At 36.2% G+C, this 13,757-nt stretch overlaps 1 protein-coding gene across 1 annotated transcript; it reads right to left on the reverse strand.

Annotated features, from left to right (window-relative positions):
- Positions 1–9,118, reverse strand: tlx3b (T cell leukemia homeobox 3b). Its single transcript, XM_007231168.4, has 3 exons — positions 8,448–9,118; positions 5,116–5,353; positions 1–2,600 (listed from the first exon to the last, which is right to left on the reverse strand). Exons 1-3 carry the CDS (start codon positions 8,887–8,889, stop codon positions 2,390–2,392), a joined length of 891 nt encoding a protein of 296 aa, XP_007231230.3. The 5' UTR covers positions 8,890–9,118; the 3' UTR covers positions 1–2,389.
- Positions 9,119–13,757: the final 4,639 nt, after the last annotated feature.

Raw genomic sequence — 13,757 nt, forward strand, 5'->3', positions numbered from 1 at the left:
TTAAAGTCAAAAAGGGGTGTTTAATTACACTTTAGCTATTTACATATCAATTACAATGTATTATACACTCATTTAGATGCAACTGCGCTCCTTTCCCTTAAGAGCATTTTACAAACATTTTACACACACTTTATTTTTCACCACCATTTACAATTTTCCCTTTTATCACATCGCAAACTGCTCTGCCACTTTACAAACATTTCTATTTTAACTGTTCTCACATACTGATTTGTGCTGACTTAATCTTTGTGGCCATATAACAAAATGGTAACTCCAAATCTGTATCCCTCCTGTTATGTTGTTGGTGGTAAAATGCTAAAACAAACAAAAAAAACCTTTAGCATTAACCATTAACATAGCTGGGCTTAATTATTAATTAATTGTTATTGAACATGTAAATGGAAGTGACTAATTTAATGTATTGTATTATGTAGGTTGGTATATATGGTTTACACACATTTCACACATATTGTTTTGATCAGTTTGGCCTTTAAATTATGAAAATATAAACCAAAGCTAAGCTCATTCTTATTATTCTTATTGTGCTTTGTGAATTATTATGAATTCTCACTGGTGAAACATGATCAGTAATTGGTGAAAAAGTTGCACTAAATAATTAATCTAAAGATAATGTTTAAAGAGAAATGGTTTACTTTATCTACTTTTGCATTGTAGAACATTGTTAAACATGGGGCAATTTGACCTGGTAACAATATTGCTGTCCCTAATTTCAACATAACAGGAGGGAAAACATAGATTTAGAGGGGTTTGGTGTGAAATGTTCCTTACTGAAAGTCAAAATTGTATATTGTTGGGTTGATGTGAATAGATTCAGAGGTTGGAAGATGTTCATGTCTTTAACGGGAATGTTACAGGGAATGTGTATTTTTTATATTATGTTTTTGGCTTTAAGTTGGGGCTGAGAAATATACTATAAATATATTATAAATTATAAATAAATAAATTTGTAGTCCCCATAGAAAACCATTTGTCTTTAGGGTTACCTTAGATTGATCACCAAAATTACATATAAAAACTTGGAAAACATGTGTGGGTTCACTGATTGGTTTGGATGATAACCAAAATTCAAAATAAAACTAAATACAAATTATATCATCGGTACACCTGGATCTAGTCACCACCACTGTAATCTGTATGTGTGGTAAATTTCTGTACAATGATAATTCTGCGCTAAACATACTGTAATGACAGATGGTGATGGAATTTTCCCATTAAATAAAAGAACTGGTGTTATTATTTAGTATTTTTTGTTACATTTCGTTAAAGTAAAAATTAATGTTTAATAGCAGAATAGCCCTTGACCCTTACAACAATTGTAAGCATTGCAGTATTCACTTGAATGATGTATGATTTATCAGCCCCTCTATTGCTATGGTGTCCTGAATGGATTATGCATCTTATGTATGTCTATGTGTGCGTTTACATGCTTGTTAGCTTTCCCACCAATGGTCAAATTGAGCAAAAGAGGGGCGTACGAGGTCAGACAAACTGACGTTGTGAATAATTTATCCCTCATTATGCTTCCCTCCGTCATTAGTCCTGCATTCTCTCGACGTGATGGACTGATGAGATGGAGGTAAAAAAAGAGAGACATATGGAACCAGGGAGGCGCACAGTAGCAGATATGTGATGCATCGGTCTGTCAATATGTTGGTATGGAGTGGAGGGCTGGACGACTGCAGGCTGACCTACTGCACTCTGCAGGTCTTTTATTATATGTCATTTTCAACTGGAGCAGAATGGATAATCCCTATGTCGGCTTCCATACAGAGATCGTCCAGTTCTTTACAGGGCCCTGCTGAGTGCTGGCCGGGATCAGTTGCAGTTAAGAAAAACAGTTCTTGCCTTTGGACTTTGAATCAACCGGCAATGTGGCCATCAAGATGGCAGTACATCCTTCCAGTCCATGCCACCAACCCTTATTCATCAGATCTACTTGACTTGCAGAGAGTTTCATCTCCAAACCTACCAAACCTGATCCAGCTAATGATTGTCCTCAAAAGTCTTTTGACTCCTTGATTAGCTGAATCAGTTTCTTAAAAAAAAAAATACAGGTTCTTAAATGGTTCTTGACTTAAACATACCATATTCTAGGGGAAAACGTTCCTGCAAATCTCTTTTACAAAAGATCTGCATAAACTCGAAAATCTAAAAGAACCATTTAATCACCAACCATGGCTTTTAAAAAAACTTCTTTAAAATCTTCTGAAAGGTGACATGTGTTCTGTAATACTGCATCAAAGAACCCTTCTAAGCACCTTTATTTTTTAAGCCGGGTTTGGAGGTGGAGGTGGAGGTAAAACCTGCAGAACAGTCAATAGATCTCCTCCATATAGAAGATTTCTGCCCGCTGCTTCAGTCCAGCCACTCATACGAGAGCAGCCCCCAGTTTGGTGCCCTCCTCCCCACAAGTCCATGGCTGCAGGTTCTGCAGGGCGAACAGTGAGGAGTTGTGGATGCAGAGGGGGTCAGCAGGGACTGAGTCGCTCAGGGACTTCTGCAGGGCATCGTGCTGGAGCTGGAGCATCAGCCGGCTGGCCTGCTGGCGCTCAGCCTCCCGCTCTTCTGCCGTCTGTCGCCTGGCAGGGAAGAATGAGGGAAGACCGTTAAAAATTTGGGCTGGAGATTTGACTTTTTCTTATGTAGATTTAACTGATTTTAACTAATTTTAGTATTCTGCAGTCATGTATCTTCTTTATTTAAGTAATAAGAAATAATACATATTTTCTGCCAAATGTACCAATCAGCCATAACTTTAAAACCAAAAAAATTTATGTCCTATCATCATTTAAAAAATTGATGCCCTATCATGCTAACAATGAATCCACAAATCCTCTAAAGTTACTCTGTGTTAACTGGCACAAAGATGTTAGCAGCAGATCCTTTAAGATCCTGTAAGTTTTGAGGTAGGTCTTATGTTTTTTTTTTTTGTATCACAAGTACTGAGTCTTGGCCACCCATGACCCTAGTTGACCTTCTTGTCAACGCTTTTGTTAAGTACTGACCACTACTGGCATCACCCCGCAAGATATGTCTGACCATTTTCCTGCTTCCAACACATCAACGTCTAGAACTGACTGTTCGCTTACTGCCTAATATATCCACTCCTGATTATCAGGAGTTATTATCTGTGATTATCTGTGTTATTCGCTTCAACTGGCAGTGGTTTCAATGAAATGGCTGTTGGGTGTACGTCAACGAATTAGCAGTACTCTGTACTATTGACAAGTAGCCTATGTCCCCTTAACTGTATAGAGGTAACCAGGGGTGATTTCAGTTTCAGGATGGCTTCTGTTATGTTCTGTTCTGTTAAAAGAGTAAAATAAAATAAAAAACATAATTTTACTTTTACAAATACGTTCTGAAATTTTTACATGCATATTCTTTTTAGACCAAATTTACTTTAATTTAATTTCTCTTTGGTGGTTAGGACCTCCTTTTTTAGTATTTTCCAGTATTTTCTCTGAATTTTGTTTTTATTTCGTTTGACAAATTAAAATAAATAATATATTAAGCTGATTTTGATTACTTGACTACTGGATTGTAACTCGCCTCCTTATGATGCTCTAATAAAATTACAGTGTTTATTACTCTTTATTTAAATTCATCCAATTTGTCATGTTCTTTTTTACTGAATTTAAATGTACACTTCATGTGTATGGCTGTATATATACACACTATTAAGTATAAGGAAAGCTATTTTATTTAACAGTTGCCATGTTATGTTGTCATGGTTTACAATGTGAGACCTGTGAGAATATGATAACAAATTAGTTATAATATTTAACAACTGTCAAGATTCCCTGTTTAGATTCTATTCAAATTTGTTATTGCATACAGTCTAGGTTTTAATGCTAGTCTTCATGTGCACATTTGTTTTTTTTAACAGAAAGCTTCCTGTAATGCAGAACCCCTGCAAAATGTTCAGAGCTTTTGCAGTAAAAATAGAATAAATTAGGGGTAATTGGGGCAGTTTTAGACTTTGTTGATGGAAGTAAATAGTCAAACATATTTTTGCAATGCTAAATATCTTGATCTTATTTTTTCACAGCCAGGGCTCAATGTAAAAAATCCTTCATGCAATAAAATAAGGCCAAATTACCAATAATTCAACATATATTTATGTTTACCTCTATGAAAAATTTGTCCTAAAAATACATTCTTTTGTACAGCTAACTTCACCTTGCCTCGTTGCTGACAAGTATTTTTCCATAGTGTGGTTTAAGAACTGTAGACCAGTTGCAGTATACACTACATGTCAGTACTAATATTCATGCCTGTAACCTGTTGTTAGAGCTCTATATAAGTAATAAAAAATTATATAAATTAATTGTACGCAATGTTTAAACTTGTTGTCTGGGTTCAAATTTATGGCCGATGAGATGTTCTCACCCAGTCCTTCAGAAACCAAAAATTCGTAAATTCTCATTGTTTAATATATATTTTTCATTATTGCCGAAATACTGAAATTGAGCATTTTGATGTTTTTTTTAATCTATAAGAGCTGTAATATCCATGATATTATTACCCGGCGAATCAGGTAATAATCACCAGATTTAAAGATTCGCTTTTTCGTTTTTTTCTTGTACGTTGGTAAAGAACAAGTATTGATTCGCTGTTTGACTTTTTATAGATATTTTCTGTTAAAATGTGTACAGAACGCCTGTAACAACGCAGAATACACAGCCATTTGATGGGAGAAATGGTTGAATTAATTGTATTTATTATATGAAAATAACGAAACAAATGATTATGTGGTTTCCCAACTAGAGCTCAGCAATATGTTTTTCCCTGCAATAAAACAAACCTTTTGTAAGCTAAAGTATCCATGCTTCTAAATGATTTTTTTTTTACTTTGACTTTAATTTAAATTTAAGGTATTCCCTCCAGTAAAGTTAACATTTTAAAGATTGATTTTTACGCTACACCTTATTTTTCGAGATCAACTCCCTTTTTTGAGCTTTTTAGCTCCGTCTCTGATTCCTGATTTTCAGAAATACTAAAAGGTCTGGATCAGCTGGCTGTAAAATGTGGTTTAGCATTCGGAGGAGTTTGCTAGTTGCTGTTAGTCCCCATTAAATTTTAATCTCTCACCTCCATTTGGTTCTGCGGTTCTGGAACCAGGTTTTAACCTGCGCGTCCGTCATCTTCAGAGTTTTGGCAAGAGCTGCTCGCTCTGCGCTGGCCAGGTACTTCTGCCGGTGAAAGCGTTTCTCCAGCTCGCAGATCTGCACGCGGGAAAATGAAGTGCGGGGCTTCTTCCTCTTGGGGGGAGTGCGGTTCTGGTAGGGGTGACCAATGCGTCTGGCCACGGTGAAGGGCGCCAGGGCCGCTGGAGGAGAAACCAGGAGGGGAGATAATAAATCAGTGTTGTTGTTTTTTTTATTTTTTTTTATCTTTGATGGTGTTTGGGGGCTTCGGTGAAAACGTTAATTTAAAATCATATAAGTAATAAGTCAGTTTTATCCTGTTTTTCTGTCCCAGTATTTAATATTTTGAGGGGGAGAGAAAGGGTTAGCCCTTGCATCCATTGCCCTTGTTATTGGCAAACTGGGTGGACAATGTTTAGAAAGTCTAATCACTTAGAAATAGGAATATACACATTAGTCTATTTACAAATTGTTTTTAAACAATATTAAACATTTCATTACCCTACCTATTCTTTGTATTTTGTATACATGGTGATATAATGCAAGGAAGTAAGATGGTACATTAGTTTGACATTTAATATTTATTGATGACGTTTAGAAGTTAAACTAAAACTTAACATCACAACTTTAGACCAAGGGATCGTGATAATGATGTACACTGCTCTATAAATTGTGTCTTAGATGTTAAAAGTAATAAGGGTAGTAACACCGTCCGATTTCTTACCATATTAAAAAACAAATATTTTGCTTGGATAAGGTATTTTTATCTAAAGCGTAAAAAAATACTTTTTATCGTAATGGATACAAATTAACAGCTAATCTGTCGCAGTACCGGTATCATATTCCAGTTGTTAATATATGAATTTGTTCTGTGACACAAATAAATAAAATAAAAATAAAACTCCATCCTGATGACGATCTATTTCTATATTTGTAACTTTTACATATATATGTATATATATATATATATATATATATATATATATATATATATATATATATATATATATATATATATACACTCACTCTGTACTTAACAATTTAAATATAAATGTATGGAAAATCATATTTAAATTGCAGCTTTAAAGAATAGAGGGCAGGAGGGCATAACAACTGTGTAAATGTGTGTGTGTGTGTGTGTGTGTGTGTGTGTGTGTGTGTGAGTTTGTTTGTGTGTGTGTGTACTTGCTAATAATTTCTTTTTTCAATAACATGTTAATAACTCGTATATAATATTTTCGTACGGGTCCATTTTTTCATACACTGCATTTATTGCATTTATTTTCTTGATAATTTATTTATCTTGCCGTCAGTCAGAACTGTAACTGAAAATGAAACGTGAGATATTTAGGTACACGGTCATGGGTATTTTAGAAAAAAATATGTATAATTATTTTCTGCTTTTCATGTAAGACCTAAATGTAAGTATATCCTTTCAAATTATGAGCCTCTATTACGTACTACACACATCTCTATTGTCAGAGCTGTGCTTTAAGTCATTTTGGACATTTCTCTGGTATGTATTAGGTCGCCTAGGCCTCTCTCTCTTAAAGTATGGAAGGCCCAGAGAGCGCCTATAGGCATCCATAAATAACCCTGCTGAAATATTGATATCTCTTTATAAAAGCCAGAGCTGAGATTGGCCTTTCTAAAGAAGACAGCGTTTGAATTCTTTATCAATCAGACCGTTTTTACAGACTTTAATAAAACCGAGAGCTACAGCCTGACATTAGCTTTCATGATGGAGCATTAAGATGTTCACGTGTTCCAGGGAGCATCAACCAAAATGATGACCTTTTTATTCTTAATTTTAGATTGAGTACAAAACAAAGGCATTAAGGGTTTTATTGAGTCTGGCGAGGTCAATAGTGATTTTACGCTTAAGTTCTTATCATTATTACTATTAGCTCTTTTAAGCTGTTGACCAAAACAATCACTTTACTCCTGGATTCTCCTCAGTTCTCAACTCTTTCAGCTCACGTGCTTTAGAGCAAATGTCATACTGTTACCTGGGTTTAAATCTTGTGTTAATGTTTAAAACATATCTAGGTTCATCTTTCTGAATATGTTGTTTATGAATGAATATTAATGTTTATATGATTGTTTTAGTAAAGGCACTGGAGAACTCAAAAACAGTGGGATGGTCGAAATGTTTTCCTATCTGACTGAATTGTAATTTTTTACAATGGAACCCCATTCATAGGACCGTTGTAAAAATGATCTGTTACCAGAACATTGAAGCCTACGAACAATAATGTTGATAATACATCTAAAAATAGCACTATAATAATACGTATTATTATTATTATTATTATTATTATTATTATTATTATTATTATTATTATTATTATTATTATTATAGCGTTCATAAAATACCCAAAAGCACCGTTTACTGCAGTAGGTGTGAACAACATATAAAATGGTTAAAAAAAAAAACACCTTTCAGTTACAAGTGCCCTTCAATAGTTAAACACTGCAAGAGTTCTTCAAGCAAACGATGTTACTTTTGGTCCCTTAAAGTTCGTGAAGATGTGTAAGAAAAACAAAACACAAATCACTTCATTATTTGTTCCCAAATATTTTTTGGGCAAGCCTATAGGTGTGCTTTTCTTTGGTTGCACCTTTATTTTATTAAGAGAGTCGGATTTGATTACTTGACTAAAAACAACATTATTGATCTCAAAAAGTGAATTTTCCTTCAGCTGTCACTATTGTAACCAGTGTATCGCTAACGCAGTGACATTTTTTTCACTTTGGAATCTGGCAGTTGTTTATTTCATTTTAACAGTTCAGTAAAGAGACTCTTGGTTTAACAACAGAAGAAAACAACACAGAGGAATCCAAAAGGCCTTAGTAAAGGAAAAACTTGCTTTCATAAAAGACCTCATCTTGACATAATTTGATTACGGCAGATAATTTATTATGTTATCATAATGAACGGAAAAATATAAATGCTACAGTATTACTGGGAATAACATAGTTTTACGTTGACTGCCACTGGAAGAAAACCTAGATTTTTGCAGATTTGCAAAACTTCACGAGTTCTTTGTACCACAGCTAAAGATAATGATCCATGGAATGCTTCTATGGGGGAGAGTACGGAATGAGGACGCTTTTCATTATAGTTCATAATATATATATATATATATATATATATATATATATATATATATATATATTCCCATTGCATCCTTAAACATAAATAAAAAACGGTTGTTTTATTAGTTATTTATTCAAACAAAAATATCTAAATACTTTTTTAAGCGTCGTAATTACCTGCAAATCTGTCTTTGGCGAAGCGTTGACTACTCTCCATCCAGGGGAAGCTGATGCCCCCCAGTCCGGGTGCTGCGCTGGCCAAAGGCGGTGGCACGGCAGCAGCCAGTGGCCGGTGGGCCGGTACCCTTATGACCCCACCTGGAGTAAGGGTTAGGTTGACCCCGTAAGGTCTGGCATCCTCATACGGAGCTGCAATACCATGGAAAGCGCCGGTCACTGCCGGGTACGGGGTGGCGCTGGCAACAGTCGGGCTACCCAGGTGGTAGCCCCCGCCTTCGCTGATCCGTTCCGTGTCCGAGGTAGGCTTCGAGGAGTTCTGCTGAGTTTCCTGGTCGGTTCCGCTAAGAATCTGGTCGATTCCGAAGCTGATGGGCTCGTGCTGGGTGGGATGGGGCGTGTGGCCGGTGCCGCTTGGGCTGGAGCTGGAGGATTGCTCCATTGGACGCTTTTTGCGATTCGGTTTAATTCAATTCGTTTGTATTTCTTAAACAGCGACTTTAAACCGGTTTTATCTGAGAAAAAATCCAAAGATCTTGGGCGCCTTTGAAGGCTTATTCCACCAAAAAGAAGAAAACTGAGCGTCTGAAGCAAACAGAAAGGCAACAGATGCTGCGTTGTGAAAACTGAAGTATCCCGCTTAGCTGATCTTCACTGATCTTCTTGTTGTCTGAATTGGATGCGCTTGTCTGTGGATGGGAAAGTTTTGCGCGCAAAACCCCCTGCACAAGCTTCTGTTTCGGTCTTCTCTTTCTATTGGCCATTTGCTGTTCTGCTATCTTCGCATTGGCTCAAAGACCCGATGACGTCAACCCCCAGTCCCTGCAGCTCCCGGTTCTTCTGTTCTTCTGATGCTCTTCTAATCTCTTCTATAGTTTCCCAGATAGTGTCCATTAAGAGAACCTCTTAGATAAAGTAGCTGTCTGGTGTTTTTTATATATATTCTTAAAAAGCCCATTTATTGCCTCTTCTCTGGTCAACGTGGGATATTTGTGTGAGCTAATGAATCAAAAATCATTTTTCTTTATATTTCTTTATCTTTTATAGCAGTGATTCCCAGCCCTGGTCCTAGACGACCCCTTCCTGGTTAAAGGTGATGCTTTAGAGATGTGGGACCATTCGCTTATAAGATGTAACAAAGCGTTTTAGATACTGTGCTTATAAAACTTCTATATGTAAATTAGTTATGTTCTGATTGAATGGGCGGAGCTAAACGGAGCAAGCTGAATCGGTGTGTGTATAGGCTAGTTAGATTGAATTTTATTGATCCCGAAGAAAATTGCATAAGAAGTACAAAGAACACTAGCCAGTATAGGGATTGAACCCACAATAATGTTATTAGCTTTACAATTTAATCAACTAAGCTAATCGCCAACCCGTGATTTTCAATATTTTGGCAAATGCTCGATTGAGGTTTGGCCCATCATACATTCTTATGTCTTTTTGATATATTTTACACTGTGTCGAAATGTGTCATGATGAATTAAAAATGCTCCAAAATTACTTTAGCACTGACTTCCACTGTGTCAATAAATTAATATGTTATTAGATAATTATTGTAATAAGTTATTTTTAAGTGGCGTTTTAATTTTCTTTAACAATGGATAAAATATGAGCTTTCTGATATTATTATTTAAACATAAAGTACATGAAACGTCTTTTAAAAGGTGTTTTATAGCTTCTTTTTTTTACACTTTCACATAACACTAACATGACACACATTTGCTGCGTGTTAACTGACTATAAAAATATAGATTATAGTTTTATGTACGAGTGTGTTTGCGCGCGTGTGTGTGTGTGCGCGCGTGTGTATGCACTGGTGTTCTCCCACCGTTTAGACTAATCAGATGAGCGCGAGCCTCTTTGAGGAGACTCTAATTTGATGAGTTTCATATTTTGGTCATCGATCCTGGGTGAGAAACTCGAGCTGCGGATTAAAAGCAGCTCCGTCATCCGGGTCTGCTGTGGCCTGAAGCGGCAGGAAATTGGTGCTCTTGCCCCTGTGCCGCTCACTCCGCACTCCGCTTTATTGGGCTGAAAGGAATCTAGATTAATGCTGAGTTTATTGATCGCTGCTGGCTCAGGGCAGTCCTGCTGCTCAAACGCCCCCTTAATAACACAGCTCTAATTAATGATCGCTGATAGCACGTGTGCTGCGAATAATAATAATAATAATAATAATAATAATAACAATAATAATAATAATAATAATAATAATAATAATAATAATAATAACAATAACAATAATAATAATAATAACAAATATTAACAATATGTGGGTAGGTTGGTAGGTGGTAAACATTAGAATTTTAAAATGTTATTTAGTTTATTAACAATAAAACGTATTGTTTATCTATTTTAAAATATTCAATTTATTGTATGAATTTTGTTTTAAAACGCCGCATCTGTGTTATTATTTCCTATCAATTTCCTATCAATGTCTTGTAATATATGAACATGATTAATAATAACCTAATAATTCAGCAGGTGCTTATAAACTTAAATTTTAAAAGATTTAGAAACTCCAAAAATGTCCTATACGCAAACTGCGCTGTAAACAACAACAAACATTGAGCCAACCGTGTTGTGCGGACTAAAAACAGAAACTTAGAAGTTCCAGAAGAACTTCTGTGGAGAACACGTCACAGCGTAAGTTGCGCGGGGGTGAAGACGCGATGTCACGCGCTTATTAAATCAGCAGTGCTAGAGAAACTAACTGATCTAAAGTGGCTGGTTGGTAATCCGGCCGTGTAAAAGCGCGCTCTCCTGGCCATAGCCGCCTTGTTTGATTAGCTTTGAGGGCTTCAAGCAGCAAATCCGTTTTTCTCTGCAGCAGCGGAGAGTTTAATAGACCATTAGCAAGTGTGCTGATGCTAAAAAGCCCCTCGGTCCCCCCTGGGACATGTGGCTGAAGACTGCACCCCAGTGTGAGTGTCCCAGCAGCAACATAGCCTATGATGCTTTTAACTGGCCGGATAGTTTCCACAGTGTGTGTGTTGTTTCTGCACACAGGAGTAACTGTAACTTTTTTACTAGATCTTGAAGCATTGCTGTAAAATTTGATTGCATTCAGCGACAGTAGTGTTAGTGAGGTCAGGATTTAGGACTATCACCACTCTGCATCATCCTCACCTCATCTCAGAAGTATTGCATGGAATGGAGCACCATCCTTCAAGAGAGCAAGATTCAAGATTCTACTGCTCCACAGCTCGTTTCGGATGGGCTTTACATTTCTGTAACCTAAGCCAATTTCGAGCATTATTCATAAAAAAAACCCGTATATCTTTCAGTCGATAACTAAACAATAAGGGGGAAACATGTTCAGATATCAGTAAAATTAATAAATATTATAACAGTATAGTATGATCCAAACATCTCTCCATCCAGCAGCAGCTAAAAAACACCCCTGCAGTAATTAAGCTGATCTCGCGCGCTGCTGGGGTATCAATCCCTGCCCTTAAGAGCATATGCAAAATCTAAAGATATATATATAATGGGAAATAAAGCTCGAGCTGCTGCTGCTGGTGAATAATGAATGAGGCGCTTTTAGAGCACGCGCTCAACTTCCTCCATGCTGCAATATGAAAAGGCCACGATAAGTAATAGTGCATTTAAAAAAGGATCGAGTACGATTTTATTACGAAATTTTAAAGCGGGATAGACGGAGAGAGAGGCAAGAGGAAGATGGGGGAAGAGGAGGAGGAAGAGAGGGATAGAGAGAGAGATAGAAAGAGAGACAGAGAGAGAAAGAGAGAGAGCCATCAGCATTACTGCAATAAAAGTGAGATTCCCTCCCAGCCAAACGGCTGCTGCTTAATGAAAGTTTAGAGGCTCTCTCTATCTCTGCCTATGAAATATTAACTAAAGGCTTCTACAGCTCTGAGCCCAAAGCTCCTCTCTTTCTCCTATTTTTCCAGCTGATTATTGTAGGAGTTGCAATAGGGCTTTTCATTTGGTGGGCGTGTGTGTATGTATATATATATATATATATCACATATATTTATATTTCCATTGTAAATATATTTTATGTAATGTGAGATATATGTTTTACTTACATTTATGTAGGTATCTGTAATATATTTTAAATAGCATGACCTATATTTATTTATTACTATTGATACATATTGTTTTAATTATTTATGATGTTATTACCTAGTATAGTCCTTGCCTGTTTTGTTATTTAATATTGTGAGGGTTTTTTTTATTCCTTCTGAATTGAGCTGCAATCTGTAAGCTAATGGATCTCAATGTTACTGATGCTCTGATGTGGCAGAATTCAGTCACATTATCACAGCAATGTTCCAACATCTAGTAAACATCGGCTGTTGCCGCAGCAAAGTGGATAAAATCAAAATCCCTAATAATCCTATAGATTTTAAAAGAAGCTCAGCTTTCTACAAAATTAGACATGTTAGCTTATGAACTTGAGCTTGTTCAACTCACATATTGAACAATGATGGTGTCAAAAAGTGCTGATCTATGCATATACAGCTCTGGGTTGTTTTTTGCTATTTATAGGTATGTGTTTGAGTAAAATAAACATTGTTGTTTTATTCTGTAGTGTACGGACAACATTTCTCCCAAATTTCAAATAAAAATATTGTCATTTAGAGGATTTATTTGCAGAAAATAGAAAATGGCTGAAATAACAAAAAAGATGCAGAGCTTTCAGACCTTAAATAATGTAAAAAAAAAATCATAAAGTTTTAAGTTTCCAGAAATCAATATTTGGTGGAATGATCCTGGTTTATAATCACAGTTGTCATGTATTTTGGCACGTTCTCCTCCACCAGTCTTACACACTGCTTTTGGATAACTTTATGCCACTCCTGGTGAAAAAAATCATCCAGTTCAAGCAGTTCAGCTTGGTGTGATGGCTTGTGATCATCCATCTTCCTCTTCATTATATTCCAGAGGTTTTTAGTTTGGACTATATGATTTCAGCAAAATCAAGGAAAAACATCATCGTTTATGGGTTTCTTTTTTTTTCCAGAGCTGTATATAAAAAATTATTCCTGTTGACACTATTTTAACACAGTTGTGTTATTTTCACTATTTGATAAGTGATGAAATGTGAGGCATAGCAGGCAATTAGCAAGTGATATAACAAACATGTTTATACAAATAATTACAGTGTGTTGTTAATTACAGCATGTCTGCCAGCGAGGGCCATAAAGATCTGCTATGAACTGCCCCTATTCACACACACACACACAACCACACACACACACACACACACGTGCGCACTGATCAGTGTGTGTTTCCCAGCTCATTCAGTCTGTAAAGCAAATAGTGTTGTATCTTTTCTAA

The sequence above is a fragment of the Astyanax mexicanus genome, chromosome 20, assembly GCF_023375975.1.
Source record: "Astyanax mexicanus isolate ESR-SI-001 chromosome 20, AstMex3_surface, whole genome shotgun sequence".
Lineage (NCBI taxonomy): Eukaryota > Metazoa > Chordata > Actinopteri > Characiformes > Acestrorhamphidae > Astyanax > Astyanax mexicanus.

Bases quoted from the DNA above. Each gene is read 5' to 3' on its own strand.
- tlx3b (XM_007231168.4), bottom strand. From the start codon at position 8,889: ATGGAGCAATCCTCCAGCTCCAGCCCAAGCGGCACCGGCCACACGCCC. The intron at 5,354-8,447 runs GTAATTACGACG...TTTCTCCTCCAG, and splicing joins CGCCAAAGACAGATTTGCAG to CGGCCCTGGCGCCCTTCACC. The intron at 2,601-5,115 runs GTGAGAGATTAA...CTTCCCTGCCAG, and splicing joins AACCGCAGAACCAAATGGAG to GCGACAGACGGCAGAAGAGC.